Below are 20,756 nucleotides of genomic sequence, written 5' to 3'. Positions count from 1 at the left end.
ATATCTAAAGGTTCTGACATAAGATCACTAAGGAGCAGGCTAGAATGATTATAAAACAATGCTCTAACTGCCTTACTTTTTCTCCAGTTCCTCATTTAGGGATTAATCCTTATGCCCAATCATATTAGCAAGTGGATATAACTCTTTATGTAGCATTTGGAAAACTGAAATATATACATGTCTGTATTGACACTTGTCCAGGATTCCTTTTTGTTTCTCTCTATATAGACAAAGCCTCTAGAAATGTAATTGATCATTGTTTACAAACCTTTAATGCTATGGGATTACCTAAAGTCATTAAGACAGATAATGGGCCAGCTTATACTGGCAACAACTTTATATCATTTTGTAAGGCATTAAATATTGAACATAAAATTGGAATTCCTTTTAATGGAACAATGGGACAAGGAATTGTTGAGCATGCACATTGTACTATGAAAAACTGGCTTTTAAAAACAATGAAAAATTGGCTTTTAAAAACAAAAAGGGGGAGTTATACTCTTGAAGGTCACCCAAAGCACATCTTGCTTGTGTCTTATTTGTTTTAAATTTTTTGCAAACTGATTCCAAAGGTCAGTCTGTAGTGGATCACCACTGGCATTCAATCACTTCCAGCTCATATGCCATAGTTAAATGGCGGACCCTTAATTACATGGAATGGTCCTGACACCGTTTTAATATGGGGCAAGGTTCTGTCTGTGTTTTTTCACAAAAAGATGGAGCCCAATGACTGCCTGAAAGATTGTTCCATCAAGTGGACCCAGATCCTAGGTCTTCTAGTCAGTATGATTCCAATTGCGAAGATGGTTCAAAATCTTTATCAGCCAGCTGAGTTAACTTGGAGCACAGTCTCCACTCTTACTTGAGAAGTAATAACTTTATGTTAATTCTCAAAGCCACCTCCCACCCAGTCGGAGGCCAGACTTTGTGTTTGATCATTGCTAATTTGCAACTGAATTGAATACTTGGGACATTCCCAAAGACAAACATAATCCTGTTTTCTCTTAGCTTTTGACTTTGCATCTTAAGCAGGTTGGCTGCTTTCACACGGGATTGCCTTCAGCAAAGCTCAGTTATTCTTCATTCATCGCTATGAAGAAATGCACTGAATACATATTCATATGTCCTTCACGGCTTTGTCCTGAATGGGGAAAAGGTGTGCTAATGAAGGCTGGGAGTCAAAGATGAGCAACTGGGATTCTAGAGCTCCTATCAACCTAGTCAGAGGCAGCACCAAAAGGCTGTGTTAGGTCATAATAAACACTAAGAGACCGTGTTTGGTCAAATAAACACAAACAAACTACACATGTCTTGAAGACAGGTAAGAAGGAGTCCAGGCACAGCTGTCAGCCACTATATTTCCCAGACGGGATCATGGAAATCAAGTAAATCTGTGTTTCCTGTCCAGCTCATCTTTAAAAAAATAAAATAGGGGGAACTGTGACCTTCCACCAGCCTTGAGCAGGCTAACCAGACCTTAATTGTTTGCCACAGTCAGTTAAGCCTAGCCCACCTAGGGTGGAGTCTTCTGGTGTAGAAGAATTATCTGCCAACAAGGGTGGACTCTCCTGACTTAGGTGGAAGCCTATTGCTGTGCCACAGCTGCAACTTCCTTCAAGAAGCTGACTACCTGCTGAGCAACGGAGCTTGTTTTGTGACAAGATCCAGGAGAAAACTGGGGATGGGTTCCCCCGCCCCCCATCATAAGACTTACTAGGCCAAATGTACAGATGGACTCATTTAGGGGATTAAAAATCTTGTCCTGGCAGTTAAGGGTCCAAACGTATATATTTATGACTCAGATTTTCGGCTAGAGAGATAATAGAACAGTGTAAGATATGCCAGCAAGTAAATGCTTATGCAGCAAAGAGTAAACAGGGCAAAAGACCTAGAAGAGAACAGCCTAGAATATATTTAGAGATTTTATAAAAGCTAAGGCAGGAGAATATGGTTACAAATATCTTCTAGCATTTATAGATACTTTCTCTAGATGGGTTGAGACTTTCTCCAGTTTCCCCAGGAAACAGCTGCCAGGGTTAGAAGAAATTTTCCCATGAGTTTCAGAGTGCCCAAGGTAACTGGATCAGACAATAGTTCTGTTTTTGTTTCTAAGGTAAGTCAGAAATTGACAGATATTGGGGACTAATTGGAAACATTATTGGACGTACTGTCCCCAGGGCTCAAGACAGGTAGAGAAAATAAACAAAACCCTATGAGAAACCTTAACTAAATTGACCTTAGATACTGGCTCAGGCTGGGTGGTGCCTCTCCCCTTGTTTCTGAGCAGCCCCTACCATTTTAACCTGAGCCCTTCCCACCCCCCAGATCCTCTTTGATACCCCAACTCCTTTGGTGTCCACTGGGCCCTCCCAGAAGGTGTCCCACAATATGAGATTTGCTTTAAATGCTCCAGGCATTCCAGAGACTCCTCAATGCTTCCGAATAGGTGGTGACTGGATCTGTATAAGAAGGATTCAGAACAGTTGCTGGAACCCTGATGAAAGAAACCCTCACCAAATTGACCACAGAGACTGGTGTTAATGACTGGATAGCTCTCCTACCCTTTGTGCTCTTCAGGCCTTTGTTTTCTAGGCTCAAGGTGCTCGAGTGGGTGAGGCAGCGAGTGGAAGCAGCATCTACCCAGGAGAAGGAAACTTGCAAGTCCCACATTGCTTCCAAGTTGGAGATTCAGTCTACGTTAGACATCACCGCACAGGAAAACTTGAGACTCAGTGGAAAGGCCCTTATCTTGTACTCTTGACCACCCTGCTTTCTGCTTTGATGAGACCCTTTGTAATTTTACTCCTGTTGCTTACAGTGGGGACTTGCATAATTAATAGGTTTATTGCTTTTGTTAGAGAATGAGTGAGTGCGGTCCAGATCATAACACTTAGATTACTGTAAGAGAGCCTTCTGAGCCAAGAGGAGGCTAACCTTTAATTCTCCTAGTTCTAAGATTAGGACTCCTAACAAGAGAAAAAGTGGGGAATGAAAGAATAGAAAATACAGCCTAACTCCAGCCTTCTAAGGAGCCCCAAACATGTCATATTCCAGAGCCTGCTCTTTGTGCTCTTTGTTAGAAACTAGGTAAAAGGTCACGTTCCAGAGCCCGCCCTTTGTTCAGAGCTAGACAAAAAGGCCTTGAATAGGTGATCCTGGCCCCACAAGGTAACTGGAAATGAGCTAAGCTTATCTTGCTTCTGTAAACTGCTTATGCCATTACCCCTATCCAGGAGTTCACGCAGCTATAGACTCCAAGAAAATAGGAAACTAATTGGTCCACTGAGCATGGGCTCCAATAATTTAAACTGATTGGCCTAAAAACTATGGAGTGGTACAAATTGATTGGCTTGCACTTCCACAGGTTCTTGATGCTAAGGAATGATTGGTTTGTGATTCGTGGGCTTTGTTGAAAACTTATGAAAGCTGTCGCAATTCGGCACTCGGGGGTCCACAGTCCTCTACCCCTGCATGGTGTACAGCTGTGGAACCCAAAATTCTGGAATAAAGAAATCCTCATGTTATTGCATCGAGACTGTTTCTCGTAAGTGATTTGGGTGTCGTCTTCTGAGGTGTGGGGTGCTGGGGCGCCCTGGGTTTTTGGGGGTCTTACAGAAGAAGTAGGAAATGAAAGGATTACAGCCTAAAAATCTCCAGTGCCTAACTCTTAAATGACCCCAAGGAGTCAGAAGTTTAAAATGCTATCTCACTCCAAAGAAGCTCTAACTCCAGTCTTCTAAGGAGCCCCAAACACCTCAAATTCCAGAGCCCACTCTTTGTTAGAAAGGTCACATTCCTTGAGCCTGCTCTTTGTTAGAAACTAAATGAAAAGTCGCATTCCAGAGCCTGCCCTTTGTTAGGAGCTAGGCAAAAGGGCCTTGAGTACATGATCCTGGCCTGGTAAGGTAATGGGAAATGAGCTAATTAGCTGCTTATCTTGCTTCTGTAAACTGCTTAAGCCATCACCCCTACCCAGGAGCTCAAGCAGCTATAGACCTCTGAGAAGTTAGGAAACTGATTGGTTCATAGAGAGCGGGCACAGATAATTTAAACTGATTGGCCTAAAAACTATGGAGTGGTACAAATCGATTGGCTTGAACTTCATGGGCTCTCAATGCTAAGGAATGATTGGTTTGTGATGCATGGGACTTTGTTGTAAACCCATAAAAGCTGTCCAGATTCTGCACTTGGGGTTCCACAGTCCTCTACCCCTGCATGGTGTATGACTGTGAACCCTAGAGCCTCTGGAATAAAAATCCTCTTGCTGTTGCATCAAGACTGTTTCTTGTGAATGATTGGGGTGTTGCCTTCCAAGATATGGGGCACTGGGGCGCCCTCATTTTGTGGGTCTTACATAGCCATTTTGTTTCATGCCTGCTATCTACTTCATATTGTTGTTGTTATATGTCTGCCAGTCACAGACACAGAGAAGTGACTTGATCAGTCATGCTGATCACATATCCTGTTATGGTCTGTATGAGGTTTATTAATGTTAAGAATTTTCACAAAGCTTTATGTAGGACGCATCAAATTAAAGGTCAGTGTGAACTGTTATGTCTAAAATGGCTCGAGTCAGAGCTGCCCACTGGGAAGCGCTTTCTGTACCTGTGTGTGAGCTCACTGTGGCTTTGCTGTTCGTTTCTGTTATAAGGCAGCTCTGAGAAAGGCTCAGGTCATAGACTCAGGACTGAAGTCAGAGTTACAACCCTGTTTGATCAGTCTTTAGGGTGTGAGTTCAATAAACCACCCCTGTCTGACCAAGATTAGTGTTCATGTAGTTTGTGGGTTACTCCTGGACCTCAACCCAGTGCCTTCAAAAACACAGAGATCCACCTGCCTCTGCCTCTGGAGTGCTGAGATTTCCTTGTTTCTAATTTTAAAAGTTAAAATATAATTACATCATTCCCTCTTTGCTTCTTCCTTCCAACCCTTCTCATCCCCAACTTCCCTCCCTTTCAAATTCAAATTCATGGCCTCTTTTTCTTTAACATGCATTCACACACACACACACACACACACACACACACACACACACACACACGTAGTATTTTGTTGTCTCCGTTTAGTGTGGCCAGTATGTGGATGATTTCAGGGCTGACTACATAGTATTAGATAACCAACTAGGGTTCTTCCCTGGGGAAGACTTGTTCTCTCATCCTCAGCATTCATGAGTTGCCTGTAGTTCTTTGTGGACGAGGCATGAGATTTGCACATTTATTGCTGTGATCTGTTCAGGTCTCTCTTAGGCAGTTTAGTTGTATGTTTATTCCTTGCTTCCCCCATCACCTTTTTTTTTTTTTTTTTGGTTTTCAGAGATAGGGTTTCTCTGGAACTGTAGACCAGGCAAATCTGGAACTCACAGAGTTCTGCTTGTCTCTGCCTCCTTAATACTGCCCAGCAAATAAAAAGTTGTGTTCCAGAGCTTAAACTCAGATCATCATGGTTTTATGCAAGCATTGACCCATCTCAACGGTCTCGCTTTTAAAATTGTACACATATGGATATGTTTTTGTAGTTTTAGGATCATACAATATAGCATTAAATCAGGAGCATTTAGCATATCATTTGCATGTATAAAAACAGTTTAATGTCTGTATAATATTCTGTATATTACTTGGCATAATCTGTTAAACAGGTTTTTATAATAGGTTTTTCAAATCCATATGCATAATTTCTTGTTTTTATGTTCTTAGGCTTGAAAATGAATGGCCCCAGAGGTTCATATAATGAAGTGCTTAGTCATTAGGGAATGGAACTGTTTGAGAAGGATTAGAAAGATTAAGAGGTATGCGTTTGTTGGGGTAATATGCCTTATTGGAGGAGGTGTGGCCTTGTTGAAATAAGTTTGGCCTTATTGGAGGAGGTGTGGCCTTGGAGGAGGTGTGGCCTTGGAGGAGGTGTGGCATGTTGGAGCAGGTGTGTCACTGGGGCATGGGTATTGCCTTGTCTCACAGTTCCTGATCCAAGGACTGAGAGATAAGCCCTGTGTCTAAAGCTATATCTAACACACAGTAGCTACTCAACAAATATGTTTGAATGAACAAATGATTATTGTTACTACTCCTAATAGAGTAATACCTAGTAGATATTGTGTGTGTCTGCATGTCTGTGCACCACCAGCGTGCCTGAGGCTCTTGGAGTCCAGAAGAGGGTGTTGGATGCCATAGATCTGCAGTTACAGATGATTGTGAGCCACCATGTGGGTGCTGGGAATCAAACTGGGGTCCTCTGGAAAAACAGGCAGTGTTTCTAACAGCCAAGCCATCTCTCCAGCCCCACAGTAGCAAATTTGATTATACATACATACATATATATATGTATATGTGTGTGTGTGTGTGTGTGTGTGCATACTGCTGTGTGTGTTTTCAAAAGCATCCTTTCTATTTCCTATTCTCCAATCCCTTTCTATTAACAGCTTAAAGCCCCAGAGCTGGAGACAGGGCATATTACATCAAAAACATATGTTACCCAACCATGAGCCAGCAGAAACAAAGGAGGCGAAGTCCTTGGATGAGGACAGATCTTGGCTGGATTTTAAAGTGAGCCGTCGTTTACCACACAAAGCAGGGTGTGGTATGCCTTTTGAAAATACACACACGCACGCACACACACACACACACACACACACACACACACATCAATAATAATAATTTCTAGCCAGTACTATCTGAATGTTTTCCTCTTCCACTAGGATATGTACAGGTAATTTGTTCTAAGGCGGGTAGGCTGCTGAGTCGTCTCTCCAGCCCAGAAAATTACACCTTTAAATAGATTCATAGAGACTGAAATGTAAAGAATTGATTTTTAATTTTCTTTTACTAATTTTTTGGAAGTGTGTCAGAACTGGAATTTTTCCCCAGCGTGAGAGCAGTGGCAGGTAGCTGGAACTGTGAGGCCTCGAAGCTGCTGACACGGTGGCTGCTGGATTTGTCCCTTGTGTCACAGTCCTTGCCACTGGCTGTTTCTCACCTCGTTTTTTGTCCCGCTGGAGTCAGGGAACCCCAGCGGCTTATCTGTACGGCCGACTTTCCCTTTACTCCCTGCACCGTTTTCTAAACACTCGGACCATCTCTTCTTTGGCTCCTGCCCATCCCCGAGGATGGTGGAACGGTGGCCTTTCCGGGGACAGTTTACCCTAGTGCTGTTGGCCTGGGACTCACTGCTTTCCCAGCATCCCTCTCTGCCCACGCATTGGGCTGGCTAGCTTCAAGGCCTGCTTTAAACATGGCCTGAAGATAGCTGAGCTGCTGGCTCCGTGCCTGGCTGGGGAGGCCTCCCAGCTGGAAGGGCCCTTCCCTGACTCCAGGCCAAACCTCTCCCATGGCCCTACCCTGCAGCTTCTACTGTGGATCTGACCGTGAAGCTCAGACCTTGTCTGTACCACTCTCAGGTTTGGAATCGGATTTACTAATAGGGAATGTGCTGAGGGACAGTGTGGAGTATGAAGCTGTTCTGGACTCCAGGGTGGGGCTAGTTTTGAGATCAGACAGATGTTTTCCTTATTCCTCTGACCATGGGTCCATACTTCCACTTCCCCTAGTACAGGTTATCTCCATCAGACCATGGGCCCTGGGTCACAAGCGTCCTGGCGCTGTGACTAACTGCTCTATGTGGTAGGACTTGAGTTCCCACAGACTTTCAGCAGAAGTCTTGAGTTTTTATGTACCTTTCTGCTTGGTCAAGGCATATGGTAAATGCTCATTAATACTAAAATCTTTGTGGCCAGTGTTATCTTTGTGTTAGTGTGTACGTGTCCATGTGTGCACAAGCATGTATTGTGCCATGTCCCCAGATCCCAGCCTCCTCTTTTGTGAAGATGTAATTAGCAATTTCTATAATTGATCTCCTTTAGTCTTTAAGATAACAGACTGAATTATCTTCGGGGGTTATTATCTCCTGTTGCAGTTGAGGAGATTGCAACATAAGGTTTGCCCAAGATCGCCCAAAAAGAAGGCAGAGAGGCTGAGATTTGAACATAGTTCCCTTTGATCAGCAATGCTGATTCATCAGCCCAGCAACCACAGCTCCCAGGCACAGTGACAGCCTGACTTGTTCCCTAGTTCAGAATGTGGTTTCGTGAGGGTGTGGTGGGACTAGGTAGACAGCATCTTGATGAGAACTGCTCAAGTTCTGTTCAGAAAGGAGGGGAGACTGGGAGTAGAGCAGCCTATTAAACCACTCATTCCTTCCAAAAGCAAACAAGCTAGGTACTGGGCATGGAGGTCTAAATGCCCCATCTTAGTTCTGCTCTGGACTGAGCTGTTTCTGTCTTAGCACTTCCTTTCTTCTTTTAGCACCCTGCTTTGTGTGGTAAACGACGGCTCACTTTAAAATCCAGCCAAGATCTGTCCTCATCCAAGGACTTCGCCTCCTTTGTTTCCGCTGGCTCATGGTTGGATAACATATGTTTTTGATGGAATATGCCCTGTCTCCAGCTCTGGGGCTTTAAGCTGTTAATAGAAAGGGATTGGAGAATAGGAAATAGAAAGGATGCCTTTGAAAACACACACAGCAGTGCATTCTGGATATACCTTTAAAAGGTGGGAGATACACCAACTTTTTATAAATTAAAATTCTATTTTCTCATTGATATACATTGCAGAGACACCTTACTTTATTTTTAATTGTTATTGAATTTCATTAAAATATCACTGGACCCGATATTTCAGAAGTAGGCATTCCTAAAGTGACCCTCCCACTGTATCAAAGGATGATAATATATCCACAGAAGCCCCAAAGTATTCCCCTGCACCTTTCTATTTAAAAGAATACTCCTGGCATCTTTTATAAAACTGGCAATCACCTTTAGTTTATAGATTTTTCTGTTCCAATTTTATGAGTTAAGGTTAAGTTCAATGTTTATGCATATAACTAAAATCAAACAGAACTAAACAGTCAACAGAAAACTTGAGCCGTTCTCAGCAAGAAGCCGTCCACCTATCCCCACTCCATCCTCAAGAAACCACATTCAGTTCCTTTTGGCTCAGCGATTTTCTGGCCCTCATGTGGAGTCAGAGCTGGAGCCCACAAACCACAAAGCTTCAATGAGAATGTTCTTCAGGCCCTGTCTGAGGCAGCATGTGGGACGCTGGTTGCGTTGTTTGCATGTTTGTCTCGAAAAAAAGATGCTGTCACCAAAAACTTTGACTGGGGATATTGAAAGCAAGTAAGCCATAATCTTAGGAATATAGAAAGGCCAACACAGGAGGAATAGGGGCAGATCCCCATGACTTAACATGGGCCAGTCCACGTTCAGGAAAGGTCTATGTCCACAGTGCTCATCACAATAGCACTGTGTGTGGGTGTGCATGTGCATGTAACTTACTTGAGCATGTTTTCTTATCTGTATTAAGAGCAAATCCCTTGTGGCACTGGCACAGGTAGGAACTTCCAGCATTGACACACTCATGTTCACATCCATGATTTTCTGAGGCACAGTAGTCCACAGCTGCAGAAAACAACACACATTTAGTCTTTAATTAGGATACAAAGAAGGGTACAGAAGAACGTCAGAATACCTATAACAAAAATAATTGGAGCTAATATGGTTCCATCATCCATCCCCCAAAACAATATGGATAAATAAGCATGAATCCAATATCCCCCTAAAAAAAATCAAGGATCTAGATAAGTATATTTAAAAGTTAAAAAAAAAAAGCAAATCAAAATGATTCCAAGGCCCAGCTATTGAACTGGGGGAAATGGAGATCATATAGAACCTAGTAGCAGCTGTGAGTGTAGCTCAGTGAGAACTCACTTGTCTAAGACCATAAAAAGAACAAAGGAATGAAAACTCAAAGCAGCAAGTCAGCACAAACAATTATATAAACCACAAATAGCAGTAAGAACCATTATGGAAGCAATTTGATAATTTTAATTTGCAAATCTAATTCAAGAAAATAATGAGTGAAAAATTGTTTATATGCAACAAGATATTTATAGTAGCATCATCTATAGTGACCAAATATGTTTAAAAATAAGATAACTTATAATAAGGGTAAATTATTTAGTAGTTCATGAGAAAACATACTGGATTATACCGCATTAGTTCATATATATTCACCCAGTGTTTACTCTGAATCAAGCCCTGTTTTGGATGTTAAAGACAGAGTAAATAGCAAACAAGACCCACACAGCCTCAAGGTATTAACACTGGTGTAGTAACAGACCAAAGTCATTAAATAGCATAATCCATTAGAAGATGGAGAATGTTCTAGAAGAAATCAAGGTGAGTAGGACCTGTCAGGGAAGGAGACTGGGATATGACAGGGAGGCCTGGAAAAGATTCTCTAAAAAGGTGATTGGGCAGTGCTGATTTAGGTACCAGTCAGAAGGACATCTGAAGCATGCCAGTTATAAAAGGTTAAGTGGAAAGGTCAGGAGGCGAGGACACACACACACTGTGCCACAGAACCAGCAAAAGAGGCCAATGCACAGCAGGAAGAGAGGTAGAGGTACAAGTGGTGTGGTTAAAAGAGACACGTGGGCTTCAAGGACTTAGCATTCTATAGATCTTTGAACTGGTGCCCATGGCTTTATGTGGAAACAGCCTTACAGAGGTTATAAGGTTAAGATGAAGACAATTCAGTATGATTGATGAAGAGGAATAAGTAGGGGTGGTTCTGATGTTAAGGTTCTGTCCCCCAATTGGTTCTTGATGCGTCAGTAAAGAAAACATGGGTCAATTGCTGGGTGGGAGGAATAGGCAGGACTTGTGGGTCTCTGGAGTCAGGCTGGATGACACAAGGCAAGGAGATGAGAGTTCGCCATGCTTCTGTTGGAGAAACGTTGACCAGCCATATGTGATCCCAAAACAGAGTGGCCACAGACTGCTTCGACAGGCAGGTGGTCAGGGGAGTTTGGTAGGGACTAGGTAACTGAGCAACCAAAGTTTAGGGCAGGTGGGAGGTATGATGATAAGAATATTGGTAAGGGCACGCTAGCCGCGGGAGTTAAATAATGCCCAGCAATTGCACCAAGAAGGCAAGTTGAAATTGAACAACTGTGTGTGTCATTATCTGTGGATTCAAGGGAACTGGGGCCAGGGCTGATAGCAAAGTCTGTTCCTGGAGCTCGGCAGAATAGCAAAAGCCATGAAGATGAGGAACAGGCAAATAACTACCTATGTACAAGGACCTGAGCCCAATTCCTGGAGTCTGTATAGAAAGATAGATAATAGCAGATCATATCTGTAACCCAGAACTCCTGTGGTAAGATGGGAGGTGGAGACAGAATGGCTGGAAGCTGGGAGGCCAGTGAGCCTGGAGTACGAAGACGCCTTGCCCCACAAAATGGAAGATGAGAATCTATTCCCCAAAATTGTCCTCTGACTTTCACATGAATGCTGCAGTATTGACCCACACACGCACCTGTGCGCCCACCCACCCACCACACATACCTCACACAACCACATACACCACATCACTCCCCCCATACCACACACACACACTATACACACACCACACATACCACACACACATATCACCCCCACAATACACCACACATACACACTATACACATCACACACATACCACACACACACACCAAACACACAACATACACCATACAAACACACACACACACACTACACACATACCACACATACACACCAAACACACACCACATACCATACAAACACACACACACACACACTACACACACACACTACACACATACCACACACACACACCAAACACACACCACACACCATACAAACACACACATACACACACTACACACATACCACACACACACACCAAACACACACCACACACCATACAAATACACACACACACACACACACATTTTTTGTAAAGGAGAGCATCATATGAAGATTAGACTTCAAGACTGCAAATTGTTATCACAAATTAAGAAGGGGCAGGAAGACCCTGTGTTGTGTGCATGGTCTTGCTGGCACCTTAGTTCAGGTTTCTAATTTCATGTGTTTTTGATACTGCTGTTGCTTTAAGTCCTCCAAATTTAGGGCATTTTGGTAGATAACCCTAGGACCAATCTTAACCTGGGTGTTAAAAGTGGGGCCAATGGGATTCCTGCTGAATTCGAGATGAATCCAGAGAAAAGTCTTGAGAATGATTCCAGGAATTTGGGAAGAACCCTAGGAAGGATGGCTCTACCCAAAACTAAGATGGAGATGGTTTGAAGATTGGGGCAGGAGACCTGGACTGCCGTCTGGAGCATCAAGAAGGCATTGACATTATAGTTGTGATGGACATAGACATACAAAGTCTGGTGAAAAAAAAAATAGATCTCAGGCAGGCAAGACAGCTCAGAGTAAAGATGCTTGCTGTGCAGTCCTGACAAACTGAGTCAGACTCCCAAGAACCAACGAAAGAGTGGAAGGAGAGAACCAATTACACAGATGTCCTGTGGCTCCACATGTGTGCTGTGCCATGTGCATTCCTTCACTCTGGAAATAATCAACGATAAAGTTTTAAAAAGCAGATCTCAGACCTGTATATGTATAGTGATTATATCCTTTCCCTAAAGCAGAGCCCCCAAATGGGAAGTAAGAATTATTGTTACATTCAACTGGTAGGATGAGATAGATGAATAGATCAAATATGCATTTGATACATGCATACTTTTTGTTGTGGTTTCTGTACTAAAGGCTGAACCCAGAGCCTGTGCATGTTAGGCAAGTGCTCTATCACTACACTGCGCCCTCTGTCAGCATCTGCAGTTCCTTACAAGCAAAATCATGCATGGATGAGACAGTAGTGCTTCGAACGCTGTAACTGAAGGGTGCAGAGGGGAAGCCAAGACCTTAAAGAGCAACAGCCTGTGTTGTGTGCTTCTTTTGCCTCTGAGTGAATCAAGTTTCAGTTGGAAGCATAGCTGTTAAAACTTCACTCTGTAAGTAGTTCTAATAGCACCTAGTACCTGTGAGCTCAGTACAGAGCACCCGACTTTCAAGTCCTGTGACACTTCTGATGCTACAATGACAAGGGTCGGATTACTATATCACAAAGAACTCAGACTCTTCTCCTCTTTTGGATTTCTTATAAGGTATAAGCCCTCGTTTGGAAGCCGTAGAAGAAGCTATATAAAATAACATTGTATGTAGCAGTTTTTAAAGCTGAACACAATTCTTGATAAACCAAGGCTCTCCTTTCCCCTAAGGTCTCTTGGATTTTATGTGACTGAGGACACTGGAGTCCCTGCATACTAGACTATCTGTGCGTATCTCACCTTGGCTGAGATGTGTGCACGTAGAGCAGTTGTGGTGGGACACCTGTGCTCTTGAACACCTTCGGTCTTCCGCTGACCACATGGTATGCCAGTAAGGCATAGGTTCTCAAGGTGTGGCCTGTGAACTGCTCACATCAACAGTCATTCGAAAACTTACCCATAATATCACTTCTCTGGTCCTGCCCTAGACAAGTGGAATCAGAATTTCTGGTTATGGGAATCTGGAATCTGTGTCAACAAGTCCCTAGGGGATTCTGGTACATGCTAAATTTTAATAGTCTCTATTAAATTGTAACAATATACTATACAGGACATTTGCACATGATATTGTAATTAACTATAATAATAACAAGTAAATATAAGCACTCAGAATTTTTCTTAAAAATAAAAAGTTAATAGCTTTGGAGAAACTTGAGACTTGGTACCAATTAAAGTTACTCTGAGAACACTAAATTTTATGGTATTATAAATATAAAAGATGGAACATTTTTCATTGATATCAACAAGGATTCTGGCCCTAGATTATTTTACAACATTTTTCATATCCTGTGTCAACTTAAAGAACTCCAAACTGGAAAATTCCCAGATAATATACCACAGGAATGTTTATGCAATAAAGATGTTAAAAACCATATTTTTTCAAATAAGCCTATTTAATGTTTTGAAACTACTACTAAATATAACTTTTATTAAATGTACACTTGTTTTTAATGAAAACAATTAAGACACATTTGTGTATTCAGGTGAGATGTTTAGGAGTGGAGCTGTCTGTTTTGAGGTTTATGGCAGGGACAGAGTCTTAGTATGTAGACCAAACTGGCTTGGAATTTGTAGCAATGTCTCTTAAGTGCTTGGATTACAATTGTAAAGCACCATGCCCTCCCAGATGAATTCATAGTTTTTAGGGCATCCCTTTCTGTATGGTATTTTCCATTCTTCAGCCAGCCACAGGCCACTGTCATAGGAAGAGCTTCTTCCAGGCTGATTCTCAGGCTGCTTTGCACTCTGTGTGCACACCTGTCTGAACTAAGCAAAGGCTGAATTCAGTGGCTAACAGTTCCTGAGACCCTTGTCTATAAAATCTCAATGTTTCAGTGCTGTCATTGGCTCAGTATCAGGCCCCTTAAGGGTGCTGGCCCAGGGCACCCCTCAGCAGTTGGATATGAAGAAACCCATTTCCGGTCATGTGAACTTCAGAATTTTAGGATCCAGAAAGTTCTAGCTCACTCAGCTCTGTCTTTCTTCACCAAGTATTTTGGATTTGTTGCATAACTTCCTAAGTTCCAAAATTGTACTTTTGAAATGTTTATGGGCAGATGTTGTTAAGGAGCTGACCATTTTCCTTATCCACTCCAACAAAATCCCTCCCATTATCTCTGCCTGGAGTCTCTATGTGCACCTTCATAGAAGAAAAGAACACAGAAACCCCCTGGCCATCATTCCTTGTCCAACATGTATATCGCAGAGGGCTAATGTTCTAGAGTCAGACTAGGTGTGACTCTGGGATATCACTCAGTCCTAGAGTAGCCTTGCTGAATCTAGTCTCTGCTCAGTGTATGAGAAACCGCTCAGCTGTCTTCAGACATAAACAGTACTTTAGTTCAGTAACAAAGATTAAGATGGATTTATAATAATTTATCATGATAATTTATCACAGCAACAGAGAAGTAACTAGTGCACATACCTTAGAGACATCATTAAATGTAGTCACCCATAGAAAGAAGTCATAAAGGAAATACAAGTATCTAATTAAGGTCACGTGCCTAACCTAGACATTGTAGCAGTGGTAGATTATCTGACTCTAATAGAGTCACATGTTAAACTGACCTGTAAGCTACATGTTATTATCCTTAATTTACAGACTGAGGCGACTGAACCATCAAGAAATCCAGAAACGTATAAGAGCAATAACAAAGGTACTTCCCACACAGGATGGCTGTCGTACATGTAAAATACTTCAGAGAGGCACCAGGACCAGCAACAATCAATAAATGCAAGTACACTTTTGTCACCGTCACTCTAAGAACATAAGGTTGGACTGAGCAGCGCATGGACACCTACACCGTTTGTTTAGTTCAGGAGCACTTAATTCGGTGATTACTGAATCAGGCAGTGTGTTGTGGCTTCAACAGCACTGACAAGCCAGTACCAGATGTAAGTGACTTTAAGCAAATTAGTGTAATGATTTGAATTCCCATGCCCCTCCAAAATTCATGTTCAAATTTAATTTCTAATGCATCAGTACCGGGAAGTCTGGCCTTTAGGAAGTGACCAGACCACAAGGGCTCTGCCTTCATTAATGAGCTGGAGAAGTGGCTCAGTGCTTGAGAGTGGACTGTTCTTCTCAAGGACACAAGTTTTGTTCCCAGCACCTGTGTATGGAAGATTGTAACCGTGTGTAACTCCGGTTCAAGGAGATCCAACTTCCTCTTCTGGTCTCCATGGGCCTCAGCATTTACATGTATGTACCCCATATAGACAGACAGACAGACAGACAGACACACATACTTTTTTTCACACACACACTCTTGAAAATAAAACCAATCTTAGAAAGGTCTCAGTCTCTATAGTATTCAGTTTTTTCTGCCCATCCACCTTTCATGACAAGATGGCACAGAGTTCAAAGTGCCACCTTGAAAACAGAGAGCAACCTTCACCAGGCAGCCCATACCATTTAGAATACATTCCTATTAATGAATTACCCAGTGATTCCACTAAATCAGGGATTTTGTTGGGAGAGCATGAATGAATGAAGACAAAAAGGAAAAATTGAATTTGCAATTTAAAAACATTTGAGAGCCCATTTAAAAGACAGAGCAGGCAATGCAAGTTCAACCTGACAAGGGAAGAGTACAACTCGCTTCTGCCTGGACCGTTTATACTCTGCTCAGATAGTTAGAAGGAAAATTGTACCAAGGCTACCCCCCTTTACAAAGCCACTAGTAAACATCGGGTAAGCAAGTTCATCAGAAAATGCACACCCAGGGTATAGAAGCACAGTCCATGAGAGATGTATAGGGTGGGATGACAATTACAGGTTCAATAGCAGCTAACACATTTCAAAGTCAGGATTCCACTAAATCACATAAGGCGTCTGTCTCTCCGAGTAACCAACTACTAATCAACTGCATCTGAAGGTGACTCCAGTACTGTCCACAGTGAAATGGTAGCAAGGGAGATGGGGCCTTGCTCCTCAAATGCAGTGCTCACTAACTCAGACGGGTGGAAATGGTTACTAGAACTCATGAGTTGGTTCTATAAGAGTCTCTATAAGAGATAGATACTCACGCAGGGCGCAGCGACAGTTCTAACCTAGCTCTCCAGATGTCTCTTTTCTCTATCTCTGTCCTCCCTGAGCTCTTGGCACAGCTCTATGAAACCACAACTGGTTTTTGAGAAATTTGTCCCCCTAACTGAGGCTACTGGCCGTAGAGTTCTTCCTGGTCATCTCACTCTTAGCTCCCCACAGTGCCTGGTCAGTGGCTGTCAGGGCAGTGGTAAAGACGTCAGGACCATAACTGGGATGAGATGTGGGTCACCTTAGGATACATAGATTACCATTTTTCTACTTGAGGGCCTAATACAGGCAAGACATTCTTGGCATTTTGGTTGTGAGCCGAGCCTTTAATGGGAAAGTCTCTCTCCAGCCCGAGGCGCTCTCATGCTCACAAGCATCAGCAATGAAAGCCCCCTTCTTGGATGAATGCAGTGCTGCTCCCTGGCAGCCACAGCGTGGACTCACTCTCCAACAAATGTCAAATTCCAAACTCAGAGCAGGATTCAGAGAGATACAAAGATTCTCTACTATGCTAGAACAATTAGACAATTATTTGGTAACATAGAGGACTGAGCTCCCCACCACCCTCCAGTTTTCCAAGGGTCAAGAGTTGGCCTCCTGCTCTCACACTTTGGTGAATGAGCTAAGTGTTTCTCCCTCACTCAATCGGAACTTTTCTCCTGGCTCCTTGACACTATCCCGTCCTTCCTCAGATGCCCATCCCCTACCTTTTCCTTTTCATTTCTTTTTCAGTTCACAAAGTTTCTACTCGTTTAACAACAAGAATGGGCAAAACAAAACAAAAAAAATGTTTTGTAGTACATATTTCTATGGGGGAAAGTAAGGTAGAAAATGCAATGAATTGTTAGCAGTGATTTTTCTCGACCCTTAAATATTAGTTGTACAATAAAAGAATTAACGAATCAAAATAATGATTGGTGGATCCGCGTTGGCTTCTGTTTTGGCAGTATGTCAACAGAATACCTTGCCACTCTGTCATACTCACCACCAGGAAATTAACACCCCGTCCCCAGTAAATAGCTCCAAGGCTTAGGAGACTGATTCCACTTGCTGACCTCAGATGAGGGTAGTTTTCAAACACACCAGAGTATACAACAGCAAAGCCACAATACTCTCATTACTCCCATGCAAATGACCGCTTTTTGTTGTCATCTTTTTCCTCTTTCACACACCTAACAATTTGGGTCTGCTGGAAAAGATGCATTTGAAATACAAAAGAATAAACACATACTGTGGAAGGAAACGGGGCATAGAGAGAATCCGCATGACCCCTGAAAGCAATGGGCTATACAACAGAAAAGCAAGATTTGGTCAGGGATCTACGTTCACTTCAGTTCTGATTACTGAACACCGTTAGTTACCTACTCTTTCTTGCTCTAATGATGGATGAGATCAGACAAGGGTACTTTAACCAACCAGGAAGGTCCTGCATACATATTAGGGGTTTGCTGGCCTGTTCTGCAAGGGCTAAGGAAAACCACAACCCATCAGTGAAGAAATCAGAGCCTAGCCCAACCCCTAACCCGCTCTGTGTGCATCCCTACTTGGGAGGGTCTTTGACTGTGAGCCTGGGCTTGTAGCTCACACTTGCTGGAGACCCATCCCTGGCTTTACGTTTGACGCTGTTTATTTTCTATGACCATGATGATAGTGCAGACAGTTGAGCCTTTCACTGAACTGCAGGTCCAAAGTGAGAAAAGACTGCCAATGTCTTTGAAGTACTGCATAGTAGCCCTGCCTATCACCAAGTAAAATTTATATATAATACATGAGCTGTATAGTTACTTCCCCTAGCTCTGACCTTTTCAAACAGTGAAGTAGAAAGCAATTACATTTATATAGATTATCATCAAGCATTCTTTATGTACAATTTAGAATGAACAGATACTGACCCTAAGCAAAAATTAAGGTTCAAATCTGCCTAAAAACTAGACCACAAAACCCTAAGAACTTCATTAAAACCCGAAGGACAATCTGGGCCTCGTGTGTGTTGTGGTTCTACCTGCTGTCCTTCCCATTCTTCACGCGCCCTTCCTCGCCACACAGGACCGGAGAGACACCCACCTGTACATCGCTTCCCGTCCTTGGCCAGGGTGTAGCCACTGTAACACTGGCAGGCGAAGGAGCCCAGCATGTTCACACACAGCTGCTCACAGCCGTGGTCCTCTGTGGCACACAGATCCTGTACTGAGGCAAAGTTACACCATTAGCACACAGCTCTGGAGGAGAAAAGCTACTGGCCCATGACAACTCAACTCTATAGCACTTACTACAGCAATCTTAGGTTACATTACACATTTCAGTTTATTATCATTGTAGAAAATTGAGGGGCAAAATGCATAAAAGGGAAATCCACCTGTAGTCTACTACCCAGAGACAACACTGCTGACATTTTAATGCATTTGAGAGAAGATTAAAAACATTTTCAAAGTTGGAATTATATGGGAACTAAATAATTTTAATTAATATTAATTTTGTCTTTCCCTGTGGCAACGCAAACTGCCCTGAACATATTTTGAGGGTTCCTATGAGTTGAGTTGTGAGCACAATGTTCTATTTGCCCCCAGAAAGTACCATTCCTAGCCTTTGGGCATGTGTAGCTTCACCAGCCTATGCTGAGATGACTTTGTTTTGAGCTGCCTTTGACTGTGCAGATAAGACAGCCAAGGAAGTTCCCGACTTAGCAGTCTGCTAGAAACATGGTGTGGTGACTTGAGTAGCAGTGGTCCCCACAGGCTCGCCAAGGAGTGGCACTATTAGCAGGCGTGGCCTTATCAGAGGAAGTGTGTCACTCGGGAAGGGCTTTGGGGGTTTCAAATGCTCAAGCTAAGCCCAAGCACTCTGTCTTTCTGTTGCCTAGCAATCAAGACGTCGAGCTCTCAGCTACCTTTGCAGCATCGTGTCCCCTGCATGCCACCATGCATCCCATCAGTACAGTGATGTTCTGGAACTGTAAGCTGGCCTCCGCTAAGTGTTGTCTCTTTAAGAGTTGCTATGGCCATCGAGTCTCTCCACAGCAACAGAGCACTGACTAAGACCCGAGGCAAGTCCAAGCACAACACCGATCTTCAGATTCCCATCATCCTTTCCTCTTCCCACCCGACCTCACGAAAGGTGTGTCCCCTACCCCCACCTCCGCCTGCACAACCGACACCAGATGCCATGCGTGATGGAGTCAGATTACAGAAGGTGACGAGGAGGGACTATTCGCAGTCTGGTTTGAGTTAGTCATCACTTATCCACAAAGTGCTGCGCTGGCTAATCATTCACGTGCAGTGCGGGAACACGCGCGTGGGGATTCGGCTCAGCCAGGAATACGTTAGAGGAAGAGAAGGTTAAAGGCGCCTTCGACCCACCAGTGACTCAGCCTCTCCTTGGCACAGGTGGGCAGACATGATGGTGCTGTCTCCAGGCAAGGAGACTGCTTGGACTCCATGAAATGACACTGTATTCATGATCTTCCATTAAAACCAGCGAAAGCCAGAGAGCACAAAGGGGACTGAACGCATCAGAGAGACGTTCCCTTGGTTAAAAAGCACCACTGCATCAAGTGTGGTGAAAACCCAGTTACCCAGAAAACTATCAGCCCCTGACTCTAACGTTTATACTTAAGAGAAAAAAGAGTCTATAGCACTTAAACGAAGACTGATTTTATCTTTAACCGTGTGTGTGTGTCTGTCTGTCTGTGCTCACCAGCATAGCTGCCCGCAGAGCAAGCACAGGGGTTAGGTCCTCTGGAGCTGGCGACACGGGCAGTCGTGAGCCACCTGACGTGGCAGCACTGACCTCAGGTCCTTGGCAGGATGCTCTTAGTGTTTGGCCACCTCTCCAGCCTCATCATCCTTCCTTGTTATTAAAATATCCTTCATTAAGTTCGTTGTTGACACTTTTGTACAAGTAATACTTTCTGATTCTCTCACTGTCCTCCCTCCCTACCAGTTTCCTTCCTAAATTCACGTCCTTTGGTTCTGTAACCCACTGAGTTCACCCAGGGCGTTCTGGGAAACCTTGAGTTTGGTTACTATCCAGTGTATCCTGGGGGCTGGGGAGACAACTAAAGATAATGACTGTCCCTCCTCAGGAATCCATCTGTAGGCAACAGCTCAACAAGGCAAGGTCGGGCCCACAGTACCTATGGATCTATGGTTAACGATGCCCAGTCGTGAGAAGGCCCAGTGCAGGCAGTCAGGGCTGCTGGAACAGCGCGATTGTAATGGCTGCTCTGCCCGGGAGAGAGCAAGAGGTCTGT

General features: G+C 43.4%; 1 protein-coding gene across 3 annotated transcripts in view; it reads right to left on the bottom strand.

The window, feature by feature from the left end:
* Positions 1–20,756, bottom strand: part of Matn2 (matrilin 2) — a 156,484-nt gene that overhangs the window by 45,624 nt on the left and 90,104 nt on the right. For all 3 annotated transcript variants that reach the window (XM_052161001.1, XM_052161002.1, XM_052161003.1), the window contains exons 5-6: positions 18,572–18,694; positions 9,326–9,448 (exon numbers count right to left, since the gene is read on the bottom strand). In XM_052161001.1, coding sequence (XP_052016961.1) covers positions 9,326–9,448; positions 18,572–18,694 — 246 coding nt within the window. The remainder of the gene's footprint in view (positions 1–9,325; positions 9,449–18,571; positions 18,695–20,756) is intronic.

This window comes from Apodemus sylvaticus, chromosome 17 (genome assembly GCF_947179515.1).
Source record: "Apodemus sylvaticus chromosome 17, mApoSyl1.1, whole genome shotgun sequence".
NCBI classification, from domain to species: Eukaryota; Metazoa; Chordata; class Mammalia; order Rodentia; family Muridae; genus Apodemus; species Apodemus sylvaticus.
This window is presented reverse-complemented; position numbering and strand designations above follow the sequence as displayed.